Below are 22,716 nucleotides of genomic sequence, written 5' to 3'. Positions count from 1 at the left end.
ATATCAGTGTCACATCAATATTCACATCAGGTAATACGTATGGTGGCACCTCTGACACTGTATAGTGACAACTCTGGCACTGTATGGGGCATTACTGGCACTATATGGCAGTTTTTCACAGCGGACACAGTTTGGTGCGTTTTTTTGCCCGGAATTCCCTGTGGCGCACAGGGCGGTATACGCTGCGTATCTGTCCCATGTGAACTCAGCCTAAAAGTGTACCTCTGACAATGTATGGTGACACCTCTGGCACTGTATGGGTGTATGTCTGGCACTGTATGGGGCATCTCTGGCACTATATGTGGGTATTTCAACACATTTAGGGTATGTTCACACGTAGTCAACCAAAACGTCTGAAAATCCAGAGCTGTTTTCAAGGGAAAACAGACCCTGCTTTTCAGACGTTTTTTTACCAACTCGCATTTTTACCAACTCATTTTTTTACCAACTCGTTTTTGGAGCTGTTTTCATTGGAGTCTATGAGAAAACAGCTCCAAAAACGTCTGAAAGAAGTGTCCTGCACTTCTTTTGACGAGGCTGTATTTTTACGAGTCGTCGTTTGACAGCTGTCAAACGACGACGCGTAAATAACAGGTCGTCTGCACAGTACGTCGGCAAACCCGTTCAAATGAATGGGCAGATGTTTGCCGACGTATTGGAGCCGTATTTTCAGACGTAAAACGAGGCATAATACGCCTCGTATACGTCTGAAATTTGGCCGTGTGAACATACCCTAAAGGTGCACCTCTGACACTGTATGGGTTCATCTCAAGCACTATAGGGGCCAATTCTGACACTGTATTTGGACATATCTGGCACTACATGTAGGGATCTATGGCACTGTATGGGGCATCATTGACACTGTATGGGGTTATAACAGGCACTGTATGGAGGCATCTCTGGTACCGTAGGGGGCTTCTCTGGCATTATTTGGGTGTTTCTCTGTTCCAGGCAAAGTGGAGGGCACCTGTGGTATTCTAGGAGCAAATTTTGCATGGTACGCACGACACACCTGTATGGGGATTGTTGTTGAGGGCCTTATATATTTTAGTTTTTTAAATGTTGGTGGGTATTTGACGCTTAGTATGCGGTCAAAATGCATTTTTTTGCGAAGGTGACATGTGAACGCAGCCTAATAAGACAGATTATCAGTTTTCAGGGCTTCTTATTTTCCTTCGTGTGTGTCCATTTTTTGTTCACAGCTCGGACATGCAGCCTTAGCCTACAAGAAACCCTCTTCTCTCTTAAATACAAAGAAAAATTTAATTTGTTCATTTCCCTTTAAGCACAAAGTTCTATTGAAATTGAAAACATCTAAAAATCGCGGCCCAAATGAAAAAAGGAAAAAAATTCTGCGACCACTTTACTACCTTCTAGAAACAGACTTCTCTTTAATGTCCATATGTTTAAGCTCTCAGACAGTTGTCTATGAAGACACACGTGATCATCCTATGGCCTCCACTCCCCGGCCTCAGAGGAACCATTAAAACACCGGCTACCTTCAATGTGACTTCATTACACAGACACAGCCACTGGAAAAATCATCTACACGTCCAAGATTACACAGGATTATGACCTGCAGTGCCCTCTGGCTCCCTAGGGATTAAGAGAATATTTGATTTTACTCACGCCTAATGCTCTGCCTGTGTGTCAGTCTTCACTGTCATATTGGTATGATATTCATGCACCCGGAATATCAGGATGAGCTTTACTATAGGGCAACTTTATGAAACTCTGCTGAGAGCATAGAATGATGGCAGGCCACACATGAGTCAAACGTACCCATTTAGGTAATAGGAGAAATAAGAAATCCAAATACCCCTTTACGGCTTTCCCCGTATTGCGTGCAGAATGCATTTCCTGCTATATAGAACAGTCTATATTTTGTGAATGTAGAGAGCAGAGGGGCTGTTACAACGTGCTTTAGCATAGCCTTCAACATTGGGAAGTTAAAAATAGGTTGAGTAAGTCAAAGATGCCCCCGTAACAATGCGTCAGCCACACATACCCCAATAAGCGCCTGCCACCGAGGGTCCCGGTAACAATACGGCTGACACAGATGCCCCTATAACAGTATATGCCAGAGCCACAGATTCGCCCGTGCGACTGACACATATGTCCATAATATAATAGTGTGCCTGCCACAGATGCCCCATAACAGTGAGCCTGACGCAGATGCCCCATAATAGTGTGTGCCAGCTACAGATGCTCACATAAGTGACTGCCATAGATTTCCACATGACAATGTGCCAGCCACAGATGTCCACATAACAGTGCACCTAACAAGGATTCCTCTAGAATACTGTGTGCCAGCCACAGATGCCCCATAACAGTGCACCTGACACGGATGCTCCTATAATAGATTGTGCCTGCCACAGATGCCCCCATAACAGTGCACCTGACACGGTGCTTCTATAATAGTGTGTGCCAGCCACGGATGCCCCCATAACAGTGCACCTGACACGGATGCTTCTATAATAGTGTGTGCCAGCCACAGATGCCGCAATAAAGAGCTCCATAAACCCTCTGGGACTGCAGTTACACTTGGATGTATATAAATATATATAATTTGATCATATAGCAGATGACTGCACAAGGACTGTGACCACGTTCTTGATCCAGCACTATAAGGCCGTGTTCCCATGGTGCGGATACGCTGTGTAAAAATCACGCAGCGTGTCCGACCTGGAACCAGCAGCACCTTCTATCCAAAAAATTGCACCACAATGTGCGTTTTTTGAGCGGAATATCCGCTGCGGAAGAAAGACGTTTAAACTGACCCCCTCCCTCCTCCGACGTCCAATCCTGCGTCCCTGGATGACGATGTAGGCCATGTGACTCTGCAGCCTCTGATTGGCTGCAGCGGTCACATGGGATGCAACGTCATCCCAGGAGGCCGGACTGCAGGAAGGAGCATGATCTGGGTAAGTATGATTTTTTTCATAGTTGCGTTTTTTGCGGCGTAATCACTGCGAAGACGCCGCAAAAGTCGCTTTCTGTTGCGGGTTTTTGCATTCCCATTGAATTCAATGGTAAAACCCGCAATGGAAAATCAATAAAAAAGCAGCATAAATTGACATGCAGCGGAATTAAATTTATTAACGTTTACTCTGCGTTTTTTTTCCGCAGCGTGGGCATGAGATTTTCTGAATCTCATCCACTTTGCTGCTACTGTAAATGCTGCAGAATTTCCGCACACAATTCCATTGCGGAAATTCCGCAATGTTTACGCTGTATTCTCCACATTCACTAGGAAATTCCTGACACATCACACGATGATATTACTGGATATTGAAAAAGAAAGGGCCATTCATAAGTGCGGAGCCCGGACAGGAGATCTTCCATACAAGGCAAAGCTCACAGAAAACTAGTTCAGTGATAATTACTATATGAGTTACTGGGAAACACGGTTTTATTTGGGAAATAGAAGTAGTAAGACTACACACACATAATCTACTCATACTCCAGACTACACACACATCATCTACTCATACTCCAGACTACACACACATAATCTACTCATACTCCAGACTACACACACATCATCTACTCATACGTAAGACTATACACACATCATCTACTCATACTCAAGAATACACACACATCATCTACTCATATGCAAGACTAGACACACATCCTCTACTCATACTCAAGACTACACACACATCATCTACTCATACGCAAGGCTACACACACATCATCTACTCATACGCAAGACTACACACACAACATCTACTCATACGCAAGACTACACACACATCTACTCATACTCAAGACTACACACACATCATCTACTCATACTCAAGACTGCACACACAACATCTACTCATACTCAAGACTAGACACACATCATCTGCTCATACACATGACTACACACACATCATCTACTCATACGTAAGACTATACACACATCATCTACTCATACTCAAGAATACACACACATCATCTACTCATACGCAAGGCTACACACACATCATCTACTCATACTCAAGACTACACACACATCATCTACTCATACTCCAGACTACGCACACATCATCTACTCATATGCAAGACTACACACACAACATCTACTCATATGCAAGACTACACACACATCATCTACTCATACGCAAGACTACACACACAACATCTACTCATATGCAAGACTACACACACATCATCTACTCATACGCAAGACTACACACACAACATCTACTCATACTCAAGACTACACACACATCATCTACTCATACTCAAGACTACACACACAACATCTACTCATACTCAAGACTATACATACATCATCTACTAATACTCAAGACTACACACACAACATCTACTCATACTCAAGACTAGACACACATCATCTACTCATACACATGACTACACACACATCATCTACTCATACACAAGACTACACACACATAATCTACTCATACTCAAGAATACACACACATCATCTACTCATACGCAAGACTAGACACACATCCTCTACTCATACTCAAGACTACACACACATCATCTACTCATACGTAAGACTATACACACATCATCTACTCATACTCAAGAATACACACACATCATCTACTCATACGCAAGGCTACACACACATCATCTACTCATACTCAAGACTACACACACATCATCTACTCATACTCCAGACTACGCACACATCATCTACTCATACGCAAGACTACACACACAACATCTACTCATATGCAAGACTACACACACATCATCTACTCATACGCAAGACTACACACACAACATCTACTCATACTCAAGACTACACACACATCATCTACTCATACTCAAGACTACACACACAACATCTACTCATACTCAAGACTATACATACATCATCTACTAATACTCAAGACTACACACACAACATCTACTCATACTCAAGACTAGACACACATCATCTACTCATACACATGACTACACACACATCATCTACTCATACTCCAGACTACACACACATCATCTACTCATACAAAAGACTACACACATCTACTCATACGCCGTCATTTCTTTTCACCAAGCAACGAATCAGCTTGCAGTTTTTAGGGTATGTTTAAAAAAAATGTGAGCATGATGCCATTTAACTACCCTCAACACATTGTGAAAAGGATGGGATACCAGACATTGAATGGGAATCCCAGGAATATATATCAATGGCCTATTAAACCATCAACGTGTGATCAATGGGGTCTGTCCCCTTTGAACAATCCCTTTTTGTTAGAATGGTACCTAAGTGATAAGTTCTTGTCAAGCTGCCCTGGCCTCCAGTGATCAGCTGCGGGGGACCAGTCAGCTTTTTAAAAAAAAAATCCTGCAGTGCCCCCACGGGGGAATAGAAGCATTACACTGTTTCTACTGAAATGAATAGGCTGTTCATGTAATGTATGGATTTTCCGGGTCCTCCAGAGTGAGAGATGCTCTTTGTAGCCAATCTACGCTCTGACAAAGACAAGAGGGTGCTGAATGGTGGACCCCCCTCTTAATTAACTCCTTAGAGTGATATTCTGGGTTTAGAAAAATAAATATCCCTATAGCTGTAAAATAATCTTTTGAATATATTTGCGATACCGATACCCGTCTATTTCTGTCTTGCCGCTCTCTGGGTCCCCATCAGGTCCTATATTTACTTCTGTGCACGATGATGTGGCATCATACTGACAACATGTCACATGACCGTGGCAGCCAATCAAGGCCAATCTGGGGACATTGTGGATGAGAATAAAATCAAGTATATCCAAAAATGTTTTACTATTTTACGGCCATAGGATGCCTGGATGATAAGTTACACTGGAAGTTGCATGATACAATTATATATTACTTATGACAGGTTACATGATGGGATTCACTGAACACGTTCTACGTGTTTATTTATGGGGGACACTGCCACATTGTGAAATGTCAATGATGAGGAGTTTTATACTTTTTTTTTCCAGCAGGCAAGGACCACAGGGCTGTTGAGTTCACATCCCACCTCACGTTCCTGAAATATTTCTCTTAGTAGAAGCGGGCACAGATCTTTGCAAGAGGTATTATTTAATCAGTACCGTATATGCATACAAGATGGCAAGGATTAAAAACTGCAACGATATGTCCGCCATGAAAAGATACATGGTGAGATGCTTAGGAAAAAATATTTCTGTACTGATGTCATCACTTTTAACAAACCTGATTAATAGAAGTAAGGAAAATTTTATTTATCAGGAAAGGAAAAAATCCACCCGACCTCCCCACCCATTCAGGCAGACCCTTGGGTGTATTTTCTACCCCTACATTTGATTGAGTGGCTGTGGGTCCACTCTGGCCTTGGGCCCTTGAGCAGTGCTCAAAAAGTCAATCCAACCCTGCTGCCTGTGGACAGTTAACACAAGTCCTAAGGTAAGTGGATAAGATTTATCCTGGACCCCTACCAACTGCAAGGACTGTTTCTACATTATCATTGCCCATGTTATCCATCCATTTTTACTCTCGAAAAAGACTGCTATCCCAAAATAAGGAACAGAACCCTTGAATTAAGGATTTCGTTTGTAAATGATGACATGGAAATAACTACTGTTATATAGGTTGTACTTCATTGACTATATATGATTTAAAACATATCCACACTCCATGATCACACCTACCGATCTTCATTTTGAACATAGCTTAATGGGGTTAGCCCATGAATCCTTAACGGGGCAAAAGTCCAGAAATGCTGTAAATGGGTGTTGTCAAGTAATTTGCAGTTTTTCTAGCAAATAAAAATAATCCATTGGAATAATCTCATCCATTGGTGCTGCTGCTAATCTGTGCTGCGGTAGGGGGGGGGGAGGGGGGGGCTTTGAGCAGAATCAGACTACTTCCCATATTGGCAGATGACAGTATAGTCATTCTTACTAAAATAATGACGGGGCTGCTGGGTTTCCGTCATGGTGTCACTTTACCGTAAAAAATAGCAAAATTGATGCCGAAAGCTGCTAATGATGCCTCCACCGCACGTGTGAACGAAGCCTTAGGTGGACTGCACATTGCTATAAACCTTGAACACGAGGTGGCGCCATACTATGTAAATAAAATGCAGACATTTTCACTGGATTGTTTTTTTATCAGTATGTACACCGTGTTCCAAATTATTATGCACAATGGATTTAAGTGTCATAAACATTTAATTATTAGTTTTTCAATTAAACTCATGGATGGGATTGTGTCTTAGGGCTCTTTGGATCATTGTAATCAATCTCAGACACCTGTGATAATTAGTTTGCCAGGTGTGCCCAATCAAAGGAAAACTACTTAAGAAGGACGTTCCACATTATTAAGCAGGCCACAGGTTTCAAGCAATATGGGAAAGAAAAAGGATCTCTCTCCTGCCGAAAAGCGTGAAATAGTGCAATACCTTGGACAAGGTATAAAAACAATGGATATTTCAAGAAAACTTAGGCGTGATCATCGTACTGTGAAAAGATTTGTGGCTGATTCAGAGCACAGACGGGTTTGTTCAGATAAAGGCATAATGAGGAAGGTTTCTGCCAGACAAATTAATAGGTTTAGGAGAGCAGCTGCTAAAATGCCATTGCAAAGCAGCAAACAGGTATTTGAAGCCGCTGGTGGCTCTGGAGTCCCGCGAACCTCAAGGCGTAGGATCCTCCAGAGGTTTGCAAGTGTGCATAAAGCTATTAGTCGGCCATCCCTAAACAATGCTCACAAGCAGAAACGATTGCAGTGGGCTCAGAAATACATGAAGACTAATTTTCAAACCGTGTTGTTTACTGATGAGTGCCGTGCAACTCTGGATGGTCCAGATGGATGAAGTAGTGGATGGTTGGTGAATGGCTACCATGTCCCAACAAGGCTGCGACGTCAGCAAGGAGGTGGCGGAGTCATGTTTTGGGCTGGAATCATGGAGAGAGAGCTGGTAGGCCCCTTTAGGGTCCCTGACGGTGTGAAAATGACCTCTGCAAAGTACGTAGAGTTTAGGACTGACCACTTTCTTCCGTGGTACAAAAAGAAGAAACGTGCCTTCCGTAGCAAAATTATCTTCATGCATGACAATGCACCATCTCATGCTGCAAAGAATACCTCTGTGTCATTGGCTGCTATGGGCATAAAAGGAGAGAAACTCATGGTATGGCCCCCATGTTCCCCTGACCTCAACCCTATTGAGAACCTTTGGAGCATCCTCAAGCAAAATATCTATGAGGGTGGGAGGCCGTTCACATCAAAACAGAAGCTCTGGGAGGCTATTCTGACATCCTGCAAAGATATTCAGGCAGAAACTGTCCAAATACTCACAAATTCAATGGATGCAAGAATTGTGAAGATGATATCAAAGAAGGGGTCCTATGTTAACATGTAACTTGGCCTGCTAAGTTTTTTTTTGATTGAAAGAGCTTTTGATTTCGGTAAATATGACCTCCTGATGCTGCAAATTCAACAAATTACCATTTTAGTTCTCTTTACAACCTTTAAAATGTTTTGATCTCTGTTGTGCGTAATAATTTGAAACAGTGCATTTTGAGTTTTTTACTTCTAAAAAAAAAACTTAGTAGATTTGTTCAATAAAATTCGCATTATACTCCAACGGTTGATGGCTTGAAGATTATACTGACTGTCATTTGCATCGACTATTTAGGAAAATCAGCGAAAAATAACATGTGCATAATAATTTGGAACACGGTGTAAATAGCAAACATTGTTCATTTTTTAAGACCTGTGCAAGAAATATGATATTTATAGGTGGAACAACCCCTTTAAAGGGTTAAAAAAAACACAGGATTAAAAAAACATGTCTTCTTTCTTCCAATAACAGCAGCATACCTGTCCATAGGTTGTGTGTGGTATTAAACCTCAGCTCATTTGACTTTAAGGAAGCTGAGCTGCAATACCACACACAACCCGTGGACAGGTGTGGTGCTGTTTCTGGAAGACATCTCATTTTTTACTTTTATCATTGGTCAGTTTTGCAAAGAGGGCTGGGAATAGGAGAAATGCCGGAAGGGACGAATTTGAAAGCTCGCTTGTTTCTGATACTCCGACCCATTTCTTTGGAGATTGGTTACGAAAATGTTATACAATCCCTTTTCCATTTCTGGATCCTGGTCCTGGATGATTCATAATGGTCCATCAATCAACTTTGATTTCCATAAAGGTGGAGAACCACTAAAGGACATCTCCATGTTTGAAATTAGACATTAAGTGAAGACTGAACAAGACGGGAATGGACTACAAAGCAAGTCAGGATTGAGATGTATGTTGGTTTATTATTTATTCGTATCCCCCTCCTTTATAGCACATACATAAAAACCTCAGGCCTTATTCACACGAACGTGTCCGTTTTGCGCGTGCAAAAAACGCTGCATTTTGCGCGCGCAAATGTTCAGTGTGGCATCTGTATATGGTGCGTGCCTGCGTGATTTCCGCGCATATGGCAGCGTGATGACACTCTGTTTTTATGTTTACAAACATAAAAGCAGGAGGTGCTTGTCTTTTTTTCATTCATTTATTTTACTACTGTAGCGCGAATCACGCGCGGCACGCGGAAGTGCTTCCGTGTGCCGTGCGCGATTTTCACGCACCCATTGACTTCAATGGGTGCGTGATGTGCAAAAAACTTGCAAGTATAGGACATGTCGGGAGTTTTACGCAGCGGACATACGTTGCGTGAAAATCACGGACTGTCTGAACGGCCCCATTCATTAACATAGGTCCGTGCGACGCGCGTGATTTTCACGTACATATCACGGACGTAATACACGTTCGTGTGAATAAGGCCTCACATTGCTGCAGTAACTACATAGATTAATTAGGATTACATACCCTAGCAGCCATTTTTAGGTGACCACAGTTTGAGTACATGTACAGAAAGGGTCACAGAAAGTTCTATATGATATACAACATACTGCCTCTCCATACTGCACAGGAATGTTGCAGATCGCTCCCACTCATGTAAAAGGAAGCCTAGGAGGATTCCAAAGAAATAATTTAAATGGATTGTCCACGAACGGGCAACTGATGAGATCATCAGTATATGATCGGTGGTGGTCTGACACCAAGACACCGCACCGATCAGCTGCTCCGGCTGCCTCGGGGCACCGGAAATCCATGCCGTAAGCAGATGGCTATGGTCACAGAATAGCGGCCGAGCTGCAGTACTGCAGCTCTGCACCTATTCATTAAATAGGAGTAGAGCTGCAGTTCTGCAGAACGGCCGATATGCAGTGGTCGGAGCCATCTGCTTCTGGCTCAGACTACTGCATACCATTCATAACATCCGGGGCCCGGAGCAGCTGATCGGTGCGGGGACCGATCATATACTGATGACCCATTCTGTGAATAGGTCATCAGTTGTCTATTCGTGGACAACCCCTTTAACTTCAGTATGAGGGCAAGAAAGAAAAGTACAGGAACACCTAACTTTATAATAAAGAGGTGACTTTGGAGATGCTCAGGAGCATAGCTATAGGGAGTGCAGATGTAGCAATCGCAACCGGTCATCTCTGAGGTGGCCCCCCTGCCACATAAGAAGACACTAGTAATAGATAATGGCGCATGGAGTTGGGACTTCTACAGTTTTTTAATTTGTGGCCCAGCAGTTTCAAGTTACACCACTGGGGATGCTGTAGGGACAACAAATCCTTTTCTCAAAGCATCTTACAAGATCAGTAGTATAAATGTACACATCTACAGATTTCTTCTTTTTATTTTTTTTCTTACCTTAGTCTTGGCTGCTCGGATGTGACGCTTGAATCTCTATATGAAAGAAATACAAAAAAATGAGATATTTTTTTACGAGTTTTACATTCCATTTGCATTTGAGTGGGGACTACACTTATTTAGGTGACAACTGCTTTGTCTTATGCGTGTCTGTTTTATGCCATAACGTGTACCCAAAGAAAACAATTACAAGTAAGAAACTCATCTATTTCCTTCATTTATAACAAAGCCCCTTGGGGCCGGCTCAGGAGCTGTTACTGGTAAACACAAGTTTGGAAAGCATGGGAATGTTCCAGGAAATCATTTGCAATACTCAAGAGATAGAGAAGTAAGAAGCTCTAATTACAAACTCCTCGGCTAACAAAACTGCCTAAATCATCGAGGATTTTTTGTTTTTAACGCTTTACAAACATTTTAAACAACTCCGATTTTTGGGATTTTCCAACATGAGGAATCTATCTAGAATCAAAAATAATCATCTGATTGTGGGGCCCCACTGCTGTGACTCTACTAATTGCAAGAATGGGGGACCCGAACTCCTTGTTTCGGCTCACTGCTCGATCCAAGTGTGGAGGACATTAAATGGAGCAGTAGTCGATAATGCGCGCTGGGGCTCCATTCAATGTCTATAGGAGTGACGGAAACAGATGAGTACAGCGCTCGGCTGTTATCATTCTCTTAGACTCTTTGCATGGAGCGGCAGACGCATAATCGACCACCGCTCCATTTAATTTCCTCCTCACTGTGGTCTAGCCGTGAGGAGTAATAGGAGGTTCAGGATCAATAAGGGTCTCAGTGGTGGGGCTCCCAGCGTTCTTTCCTCCACCTGCCTGGCTGCTTCTCTCCTTCACCTACCTGGATGCTTCTTCATTCCTCCACCTGTTGGCTCCTTTTTTTCTCCTCTACCTGTCTAGCTGCTACTTCTCTCCTCCACCTGCCCAGCTGCTACTTCTCTCCTCCACCTGCCCAGCTGCTACTTCTCTCCTCCACCTGTCTAGCTGCTACTTCTCTCCTCCACCTGCCCGGCTGCTACTTCTCTCCTCCACCTGTCCGGCTGCTACTTCTCTCCTCCACCTGTCCAGCTGCTACTTCTCTCCTCCACCTGTCCAGCTGCTACTTCTCTCCTCCACCTGTCTAGCTGCTACTTCTCTCCTCCACCTGTCTGGCTGCTACTTCTCTCCTCCACCTGTCCGGCTGCTACTTCTCTCCTCCACCTGTCCGGCTGCTACTTCTCTCCTCCATCTGTCCGGCTGCTACTTCTCTCCTCCACCCGTCTAGCTGCTACTTCTCTCCTCCACCCGCCTAGCTGCTACTTCTCTCCTCCACCCGCCTAGCTGCTACTTCTCTCCTCCACCTGTCTAGCTGCTACTTCTCTCCTCCACCTGTCTAGCTGCTACTTCTCTCCTCCACCTGTCTAGCTGCTACTTCTCTCCTCCACCTGTCTAGCTGCTACTTCTTTCCTCCACCTGCCTAGCTGGTACTTCTCTCCTCCACCTGCCTAGCTGCTACTTCTCTCCTCCACCTGTCTAGCTGCTACTTCTCTCCTCCACCTGTCTAGCTGCTACTTCTCTCCTCCACCTGTCTAGCTGCTACTTCTCTCCTCCACCTGCCTAGCTACTACTTCTCTCCTCCACCTGTCTAGCTGCTACTTCTCTCCTCCACCTGTCTAGCTGCTACTTCTCTCCGCCACCTGTCTAGCTGCTACTTCTCTCCTCCACCTGTTTAGCTGCTCCTTCTCTCCTCCACCTGTCTAGCTGCTACTTCTCTCCGCCACCTGTCTAGCTGCTACTTCTCTCCTCCACGCGTCTAGGTACTACTTCTCTCCTGCCCCTGCCTAGCTACTACTTTTCTATATATAATATATATAGGATAAATGTAATCGTTCAGACCTAGGGAGACAGATGTTGCAGACAATACAACATGACTGAAGCAGGTTCTCTATCATTAGGTATCAGCTAAAATTGAGAGAGGGCCATGGGACCAAAATATGTTGCCTAACCCGTGCTCAGGTACCACATGTGGCTCTTGGGAGCCCGTCATATGGATTTGCACCTGTCAGTAGCTGTAGATACTTATGTGCACCAATGACACTATAGATGTTGTAGATTAAGTTTGGCACGGAGTAACAACAATGTGATTGCCAGTTAACACCAGGGTAACAACCATACAATGGTTACTTGGCTCCTGGGTCAGGATCATATACTATGCACTTGTCTAGTCATATAGTTTGTAGGATTGTTATATCTATAATCAGTTAAACTAAATATTGCTGTATACTTGTAGCGTTCATGGCCGCGGGCCGTCCGGTCCACTTACCTCCCGACGCCCGCAGCCATGGATCTTTGAGCGCTGGTCCCCATCTCCTTCCTAGGAGACGCCAGTGCTCACTTACGCTCCGGTCCGCTGTGTTCCGTAGGTTGCGCGCGCACGCTCATGCCCGCTCTTAAAGGGCCAGCGCGCGCACATGAAGACAATCATCATTATCAACTCACATAATTTTCTGGACTATAAGAAGGCCTCTGTCCTTCTAATCCTTGCCTGAGCGTTGTTTGTCGTATCCTAGTTTGTCTATGCAAATGGTCTCCTAGTGGTTTCCAGTTCCCAGTGTTCCCTGTTCCTGTATCCTGTTTCCTGCGCTATCCTGGTCAAGTGCCGTGCTGAGCTGTTGTCGTGTTGTGCTGTATTCCACGCCTGTCCTGCTACTCCACGCCTGATGTCTGCCTGCTGCCTAGTCCCAGCCGAGCCTGCCTTGCTACTATCCGAGCTGCCACAGGTACACTATACGAACTATAGACTGTGACCTGCTCCCTGTTGGCCAGCTGCCATACCGCCAAGTCGGTACGGCCTAGTGGGTCCACGTACCCTACGTGACAATACTACTCCCCCTATGGATAGGTGATACAGTGAGAGACATCTGCTGTGTTACATAAGTCTTATATAGCCTATTGCTGACAAAACATAGTAGGCATATCATTTTCTTCAAGGTCTTTGGATGCTGTTTACATGCCTGATTAAAGAGGTTGTCAGTTTTTTGCACAAAAAGCTCTTATTTGAAGGTTCCCGCTACTGGGGGAAACCACCAGCAAGTAAGTGTTCAATTCCTCTGCAGCTCCACCGCAGGGGAAATTAAGTATTACACAGTTGTCATTTGATGAATGGTCTGTCCATTTAATGTACAACTCTCTCAGGTCCTCCAGAGCAAGGGACACTCCTTGTAGTTTACTTGGACTAATTTATGAGGGTCCTGAATGGAGGATCCCCCTCTAGAAAGTATTTGAAAATAGGTTTCCTAGACCAGATAACCCCTTCAAAGTTGGTCATAAATTGTGATATTTTCACCTAATGCAAAAATCATGCTAAGAATTAGACAGTGCATAGGGAGTTATGGAGCACTAGGCATAAAAAAACACCCCATCAGACTCTAGCTGTGTATGGCCCCAGATACTACTGAGATATCATAGAACCAGCAGATGTCTCACCAGCCAGAGGTATCTATGAGACATCAAATTATATATGGTTGACTATATGCAATTCTTTCTTTACAGATTTATAACAGTCTTCATAGAAAAACTCTGGTTTATACAATTAAATGGGTAACCTGTCAATATTCTAAAGATCAAAAGTTTCTAAATATGTTTTTTGTACAGAATTTTTGCAGCCTAACCTATACAATTTGAGATACCTGTTCCACATGTTATTGAAGTTCAATATATCTGCTGTATTTTATGTATTCTGTACTCAGCAGAAGGTATGTGAAAGTCAACAAATCATGCCAGTGAGTGCCAGGTTGACTTACCTCCAGGTAGGGACTTGTCAAGTTCCTATGATCAGTGAAGGACAGGTCCATTAGGAACAGGAGCACCAGCAATAGAAAGTACGTTCTTAATAAGTTCCCCATACCTGACACTAGAAAGTTGCTGGTCAAATATCTAAAGGAGCATCACTAGGAAGACGCTGCTCTTTGAATTTCCTCCGTATGGATGGACTTTCCTTTGCACTTTTAAACCTAGAGCATTTTTTCTTTTGGGTGTTAAGGTCTATAAAAGATGCATTCATTCCTTTACAAGCCATGATTGTCCAGATGAGTTAGGCTCGGGACGCTTAATTGGAGACAGGCCAACTTCTTCCAAACCTCCCCCCTGCACTAAATGAAACCAAAATATTTTGACGTTCAGCCCAGTTTCTGAAGTGTGTCAATAGCTCTTTAAATGAAGTCGAATGCAGCTCGAGACATCAAAGACTCAGAGAGAAGGTGGGCAGTTAAAGGATATATTTATGTATTTACTGCAGGGTCAAATCTGACAACTGCCCTAGCTACTATTCAGGAGATTAGTGGTTACAACCTCTTCACAAGGTGACCCATCCAACCACCGAGTTCCACAAATAAACTCTTCAAAACTTTTCAGTATTTTTAGATACATTTGTTCCTGTGGAAACTTATGAAATGCTGTTTAAGACTTACATTGGGTTGTCCAACAAACTACAAATATGGATAGGCTTTGTGAGTGCCCTCTGGAGGTTCTACTTCAACTCACTGATCATTGGTTATATGAGATTAGTAAAACTTGGCTGCTTGCTTCCAGAAACAGTGCCACACTTGTCTATGGGCTGTGTCTGGTATTGCAGTTTAGCTCTATTCATTGGAAAAGGGGTTTGTTGCAATACCAGACACAGCCAATGGACAAGAGTGGCGCTGTTACTGTAGCACCCTAATATTTGGTACTACTTGCTCTATTGATGATTTTTTTTATTTCAGGCATATTCTATCAGTTTAACTTTTTTTCCCCAACAATATTTGTTAATGGACCTTCTATGTAAACTACAGGGTCTACCCATTCTACAATATTGTATATTCTCCTACTGGAGTAGCGAACAGAGAAGCAAGTTAGATGACTCAGATGTTGACCAATACTATATATAGATCAGTTTGTTAAATTTAGAAACCAAAAGGGAAAGGGCTTGGTCTGTTGGTTTTAGGGCATTTTTACCTAATGGTGGGACCTGTTTGGTACAACCTCTTATCATGAACAGCCAAGAATCACAAATCAATGATGTTGTTTGACCATATGCTACCGGCTATCACTCACCCACAGCCGAGCGTGCTTCCCCTGCCTGCCTATAACAGATTTGTTGAGCCCCGCCTGCACTCAAGCTGGACCCCTGGGGCAGGTGCTGGTCAATATGATCGACCCAAGTGTTTTTGATCCTGGAGAGCCCAGCAGATTCCCTCAGACATTAACCAGACGAGCCCCTGTGGCAAACATTTTTCTGCAACCATTTGAGGTGAGATGCTGTGAACTGGACTCACATAAATGGCAATAAGATAGGAAAATAAATGCCTGGATTCCCAAAAGAAATTCCTTAAAATCCCTTGCCCTGAGCTTTCTAAATACCCAGCATACCCTGGACCCACACCACTCTTAGCCCATAGCCAATCTTTGCCCCTCTGCTTCCCCGGCTTCTCCTCATAAACATTGCTCTTTGTTCATTGCCCAAATATTTTAATTAGTGAACCTCATCCTGCATGATGAACACTAGTACTATCTATTGTAAAGAGGTCTATGAGTATGGTTCATTAATTCGGATGCTATCCTCAGCACTTCAGCTGTCATGCCAATGAATAGTTCTCAACTCTGAAATACGGGGAATGTTGTCTCTTCATGATGGGCACAAGAAGAAGTGGTGCAGAATAATGTTATTGTATATGCAAAGTATTCGGATAAGTTTTGCACAAAAATATACGATATGTGGAGATCATAGATTGGATAGATTGGTAGCACATATAACACACCCTAATAAACCCTTTTTTAAAAGGGCACCTTGGCCTAAATAACAAGTTACATTTTGCTAATGAATGTTCTTGTTCTCTTTGTCTGCTCACTATTTCACTTGTTAAAGAAGCAGTTTGTACTCCTAAAAGTGTAAGAAAAGATGCTACGGCCATGGTCAGCCATATTTGTGGATATGGAGAGGTATCCATAGTCACTCTGTCACCCACCTGCATACTAGTATATACAGATACATTTCTCTTCCCTCTATTCTTTATGTCTTTCAGTCTTGGGTAAATTACTCCCAAAATCACTCCCCTTTGCGTTCTGTATCAACATGCATTAGTATACAAGGAGGAAAAAATCCTACACTGATGTACAAATATCCCCATGATGGCCGACGTGCACCCAGGATCTAACATTACTGTCTGCAGGTTAGAAAGAAGAGGGTGCAGACAGAGTAGAGTAACACATGACCGCAGGATCAGACTACACACAGGGTTTGTGTGTAGTCTGTAACCAAGGAGACAGATAAACCTACATAAGAGCTGTATACACAAAACAGTAGGATATTTTTAATCAAGACTATTTGCAAAGTTGCCTGATTTCTTATTTTAGACGCATTTGAGCAATACAAAATTGGTTATAAGCATGTACCTGTCTATATAAGAAATATTTAAGCTGTTCTGGTAAATAAACCCAATCTTGTGCCTATGTATACGAACCCGTTTTATGTACACTAAAGAAATATGAAGACCATTCAGAATCTGGGAATTAAAATGTTTGTCTGGGTTAGTAAACCAATTTTAAAATACCCTATTAAGAAATCCTGAGTTAATAGAGATGCTCCCCATTCAGGATCCTCATTTATTTAGCCAAAGCACAGAGCTGCCACAAAGAGCCTCTCTTGCTATGGAGGACCTAGCTTGTCCAAGCATTACATGGACCGGCCATTGATTTCTATGAGAACTGTGGGGTATAGAAAAAAGACCACGGCGCCACATAGCGTAATTCAGTATGGTAAACTGATGGAGAAATAAAATACCATGCTCACCAGATAGCTGTAGGGTAAAAGCGGGTAAACCACGAGTGCTGCTGCCAGATCCAATCCGGTTGCCGAGGAAACCGCTGATTAGTAGTAGGTTAGTGGAGAGAAAAATGGATCTATCTCGGCGCTGCTTGGTGGTGCAAGACGGTGGAGAAACGAGTAGTCTCTTGTAATATTTGATGAAACGAGTAGTCTCTTGTAATATTGATGAAAGTTTTATTGCAGTAGCAACGCGTTTCGACACCGAACTGGCGTCTTCATCAGGCATAAAATTGTTTTAAAACAGCATAGTATAAATACACACCACTTAGTGGTGATTGGCCCAATTCAGATGAGGCAGACATTGAAAAAACCGCCAAAAAAACTTTGGGGGTCAAAGTTCAAATTTAAAAGAAGCAAATAACACAGAAAACAATGTATACTGAGGTTTAGGTAATAAACATAAAAAAACACAATTAAAATGTATACCGGAGGAGAAGCTGAAGCAAAGGAAAGCGTGTCACATCTGGATTTCGGAACTAATGAGAGAGCGGCCTTTTATTGGAAACAATGAATAAAGTACCCAAAATAATGTTCAAGGAGTTTGGACGCCAAGGATGTGTATTTGTTGTTTTTTATTTTCTATTTTTTACTTTTTACTCCTCTCGGAATAGTCTGTCAGTTTCAGATTTTTATTGTTTACAACGTTGTCAAGGGGACCATGTAAACTACGGTGGCCGGTGGGGACCAAAATTGGAAGGCATGGGGTGGAACGCATGTGGTGGAACGCATGGTGGCCCGCACAATGACCCGCATAATCCGGCAGGTTCGTGTGGGTGAAAATAGGAGAGATACGAATAGCTTCTGTTGGGGATACCCAGGTAAGGAAAGTACATTCTAATATAGTAAGACATTAATTTGTGGGTACATGAAAGGTATTAATGGAGATTTTTTAATTTAAATTGTCGGGAGCAGGATTTAATAGTAGTGTGTAAGGCAAATTGGCTATAGGGACGTGAAAGCTGGATGGTACGGTTACTCCAAGGTTGATTCCGAAATGTCGTTCAGGCCCCTTGGGTATAGTGTGTCCATTTTGAAAATCCAATAGTTTTCCCGTTGTTTTAGTTTATCAAACCTATTAGGGACATCTGGATGGATGTGTTCTATAGGGGTGATACTGATTAAGTTAAATTGACATTTATGTATCTGGGCAAAATGGCGAGATACACTGTGTTTCACGAAACCGGTGTTAACATTGAAACGGTGGTTATTGACCCGTGTTCTTAGGCATTGAGTGGTTCTGCCAATGTATTGTAGTTGGCATGGGCATTCGATAAGGTAAATAACGTAGGAACTCCCACAGTTAAGGAAGGTTCTGATAGGGAAAGATTCATTGGTTACTGTGGATGTATATGTATGTTTTTTATTACAGATGATGTTGCAGCATAGGCAACGGGAATGACCACATTTATAGGATCCTTTCAGATCGGACAAGAAGTGTGTGTTTGATGACAATTGTTTTTTGATTCTACTGGGGGCTAGAATATTTTTGAGATTTAGGGACCGCCTAAAGGTGATGTTGGGTTTAGCCGGGATCAGGTCTTTTAGGAAGGGGTCACTCTTGATGATGTGCCAATGTTTGCCCAGAATTGTCCTGATAGTTCTGTTTCCTTTATTAAACGTGGTAATGAAATTGGTTTTGAAATTATTGGCAGGTACTGATTTTTTGAGGGACGGATTTAGGCAGGAGTGTTGTGTTAGTCCAGTGGCCTTAATTCTTGCGCCTTCTATTAATTTTGGGGGGAAGTGTTTGTCGATAAACCGTTTTTCAAGAACATTACATTCCTTTTGATAAAGGTTATCTGTACTACAGTTTTTCCTGATCCTCCTAAACTGGCCAAAAGGTATGTTTAGGAGCCACGGGCGATAATGGGCGCTTCTGAAATCAATGTAGCTGTTAACATCAACCTGTTTGAAATGGGTTTGTGTAATAAATTGGTTGTTAACTTTATCATGGCTGATAGTGAGATCAAGGAAGTCAATGGAAACAAGTGAAAATGTATGTGTGAAGGTTAGTTCGAAGGTGTTACTGTTGAGGTTCTCAATGAACTGGGAAGCTTCTTCATTGCTTCCTTTCCAGACTATGAATAGGTCGTCTATATAACGCCTGTAAAGTAATATATTATTCGTGAACTGATGTGGGCTATGGATATATGTTTTTTCAAACCGTAGTTTACATGGTCCCCTTGACAACGTTGTAAACAATAAAAATCTGAAACTGACAGACTATTCCGAGAGGAGTAAAAAGTAAAAAATAGAAAATAAAAAACAACAAATACACATCCTTGGCGTCCAAACTCCTTGAACATTATTTTGGGTACTTTATTCATTGTTTCCAATAAAAGGCCGCTCTCTCATTAGTTCCGAAATCCAGATGTGACACGCTTTCCTTTGCTTCAGCTTCTCCTCCGGTATACATTTTAATTGTGTTTTTTTATGTTTATTACCTAAACCTCAGTATACATTGTTTTCTGTGTTATTTGCTTCTTTTAAATTTGAACTTTGACCCCCAAAGTTTTTTTGGCGGTTTTTTCAATGTCTGCCTCATCTGAATTGGGCCAATCACCACTAAGTGGTGTGTATTTATACTATGCTGTTTTAAAACAATTTTATGCCTGATGAAGACGCCAGTTCGGTGTCGAAACGCGTTGCTACTGCAATAAAACTTTCATCAATATTACAAGAGACTACTCGTTTCATCAAATATTACAAGAGACTACTCGTTTCTCCACCGTCTTGCACCACCAAGCAGCGCCGAGATAGATCCATTTTTCTCTCCACTAACCTACTTCTATGAGAACTGTGCAATGCTTTATTTCCCCTGTGGTGGCGCTACAGGGTAAATAAACACTTGTTTTCAGGTCCCCCCACAGATTACCGGTGATTGCTGGGGGTTCCAGCAGTGGGACACCCTGTGATCGGCTTATCGGCCAGGAACCCTTTTGATTGTCCAAAGTCTGTTAATTCAATTGTTTAAACAACCAGATTCTGAAAACTGGGATTCATCTTACATTTCACAGTTAAATGGAGGCATTAAATGAAGTGTTCACTTTGTGACCCCCTCACGGTTACGTGGCCCCATTGCGCACCTTCAGTTAGCTAGCTGTAATTGGAAGTGAGTTCTAGACATTTCCCTCCTGGCTCATCCTCCACCATAGGTCTATCACATAGAGGCCCTGCTAGGAAAATAATACTGTCATTTGCCAATGAACTGTGACTGAAAGGCTTTTCAAAATATTGAAATAACCAGAAAATTAGGAAATAATAATCCTGGTCATAGCATTATTACACTATAAAACACAAAACTGGTCTACTGCCCCTCGCTCTTTCTTCTACCAAGAAGAGAAGTAAAATCTAAACATATATGAACAGCAGAAACAGAACACGGATGTTATATACAGACAAACCAGGCTGTTAACATTGCCATTTTGTGTCCACAGCTCCTATGCAGATCTATGTGTCTCCATGTTTACAGACTACAAACAAACCCTGTGTAGTCTGACATTGTAATCATATTCCCTTCCATCTGTCCCATATGTCTTGCTAACCTACTGCATTACTTTAATTTCCCTATACCATAGTCTCACATTTAATACCGTTTGGCCAAATCATAGTTCCATATAATATCATTACCGCAAAGTACACCACAATAATGTCATGGAATATACTGCGCCACATTTGTGGCAAAGTGGTCTTGTTGTCCATAGCGTATTTTCTTCTGAGACAGTTTTGAAACATGGGGTCAAGAAATGTTGGTCTAGTTTAATAAGGAGACATAAAACTAGGCCTTCAACAAAGAAGTATAAGGCAGGGGCGTTACTATAGGCTGGGCCCCATAACACATCAAATAGGGGCCCCCAGCATGGACCCCCCCTTAGAATGGACTCACAAGCTACTCACCGCTCCTGGCTTGTCTTCAGGGTCCAACCATGACTTCTCTTCAGGGCCCACGCCAGATCCCCACGGTCTGCCACATCAAGCCCCATCACACGAGGTACGTTCCGCAGTGCATACAAGGTCCTGAGGCTGGGCAGCGTCAGGACCTTGCATGCGCCGTGGCACAAACCTAGTGTGCCACGGCCTGATGTGGCAGTCTGTGGTGATCCAGGGTGGCCCACATTCCCTGCGAGCCCAGTCGCAACTCCTGCGACAGCAATTGTTATGCCACTGGTATACCTTCACAAAGGGGTGTAGGATTTGTGTGCTTGCAGTTAGGTTGAGGCTTGTGACCACAACGAATCGTAATATTTATTATTATTATTATTATTATTATTATTGAGTATTTAAATCCCCATTCACACAGGAAAATATCTGTGTGAAGTAAAGAACGCCCTGCAGGTTTTAAAATGGCTGTTTCACGGTCACAGGGTATGTGGACCCACTAGACCGCTCCGTCTATATGAAAGTCAATAGTAGATAGTAACGCTTGGGTACCTGAACTAGTCCAGACGGTGGCTGTGGCTTCAGCACGGATGGAGGCCGGTGCAGTAGGTAGCGCCAGACGTGGCGGGCAGTATCCGATGTGGCAGAAGACACTGGACGTGGCAAACGACACTGGACGTGGCAGAAGACACTGGATGTGGCAGAAGACACTGGACGTGGCAAACGACAGCAGGTGCAGTAGACACGACTCCAACACTGGTATGCACAGGAACAAGAACAGTACGGGACACAGGAACAGGTAACAGGGCATGGGTAACAACTGGAACGGGAAACACTAAGGGACCATTTGCAAGACAGACTGGGATAAACTAATAACGCTGGGGCCTTCTTATAGACCAGGAAATCATGGCAGTTGATGATGATGACGATTTCCTTTGTGTGTGCGCTGGCCCATTGAAGCCAGGCACGAGCGTGCGCGCGCACCCTACGGGACACAGCAAAATGGAGCGGAAGTGAGCGCTGGCGTCTCCTAGGAAGGAGATGGGGACCAGCGCTCACGGATCCATGGCTGCGGGCGTCGGGAGGTGAGTAAACCCGACGGCCTGCAGCCATGGACGCTACAGGCTGCATGATAATTATTGCCGCGGATTCCACCCCAGATGGTCCCGCATACTTTGCTACTAGGTGGCAAGAACCTGTGCAGGACTCCCCTCCCAAGAGGATCTGGAGTGTTTGCAAACAGAGAGGTAGGAAATTGGCCGGTAAGGTTGTGGACAGAACCTG

The 22,716-nt window shown here is 43.2% G+C and overlaps 1 protein-coding gene across 1 annotated transcript in view; it reads right to left on the bottom strand.

The window, feature by feature from the left end:
* The window catches only part of ITIH6 (inter-alpha-trypsin inhibitor heavy chain family member 6), a 38,640-nt gene extending 23,906 nt beyond the window's left edge, over window positions 1-14,734 (bottom strand). Inside the window, exons 1-2 of the mRNA XM_075835224.1 lie at window positions 14,492-14,734; window positions 10,696-10,731 (exon numbers count right to left, since the gene is read on the bottom strand). Coding sequence (XP_075691339.1) covers window positions 10,696-10,731; window positions 14,492-14,593 — 138 coding nt within the window. The 5' untranslated portion in view covers window positions 14,594-14,734. The remainder of the gene's footprint in view (window positions 1-10,695; window positions 10,732-14,491) is intronic.
* Between the last annotated feature and the right edge of the window lie 7,982 nt (window positions 14,735-22,716).

The sequence above is a fragment of the Rhinoderma darwinii genome, chromosome 8 (assembly GCF_050947455.1).
Source record: "Rhinoderma darwinii isolate aRhiDar2 chromosome 8, aRhiDar2.hap1, whole genome shotgun sequence".
NCBI lineage: Eukaryota > Metazoa > Chordata > Amphibia > Anura > Rhinodermatidae > Rhinoderma > Rhinoderma darwinii.
Note: the sequence above shows the minus strand (reverse complement) of the source record. Positions and strands in the feature narration are given on the sequence as shown.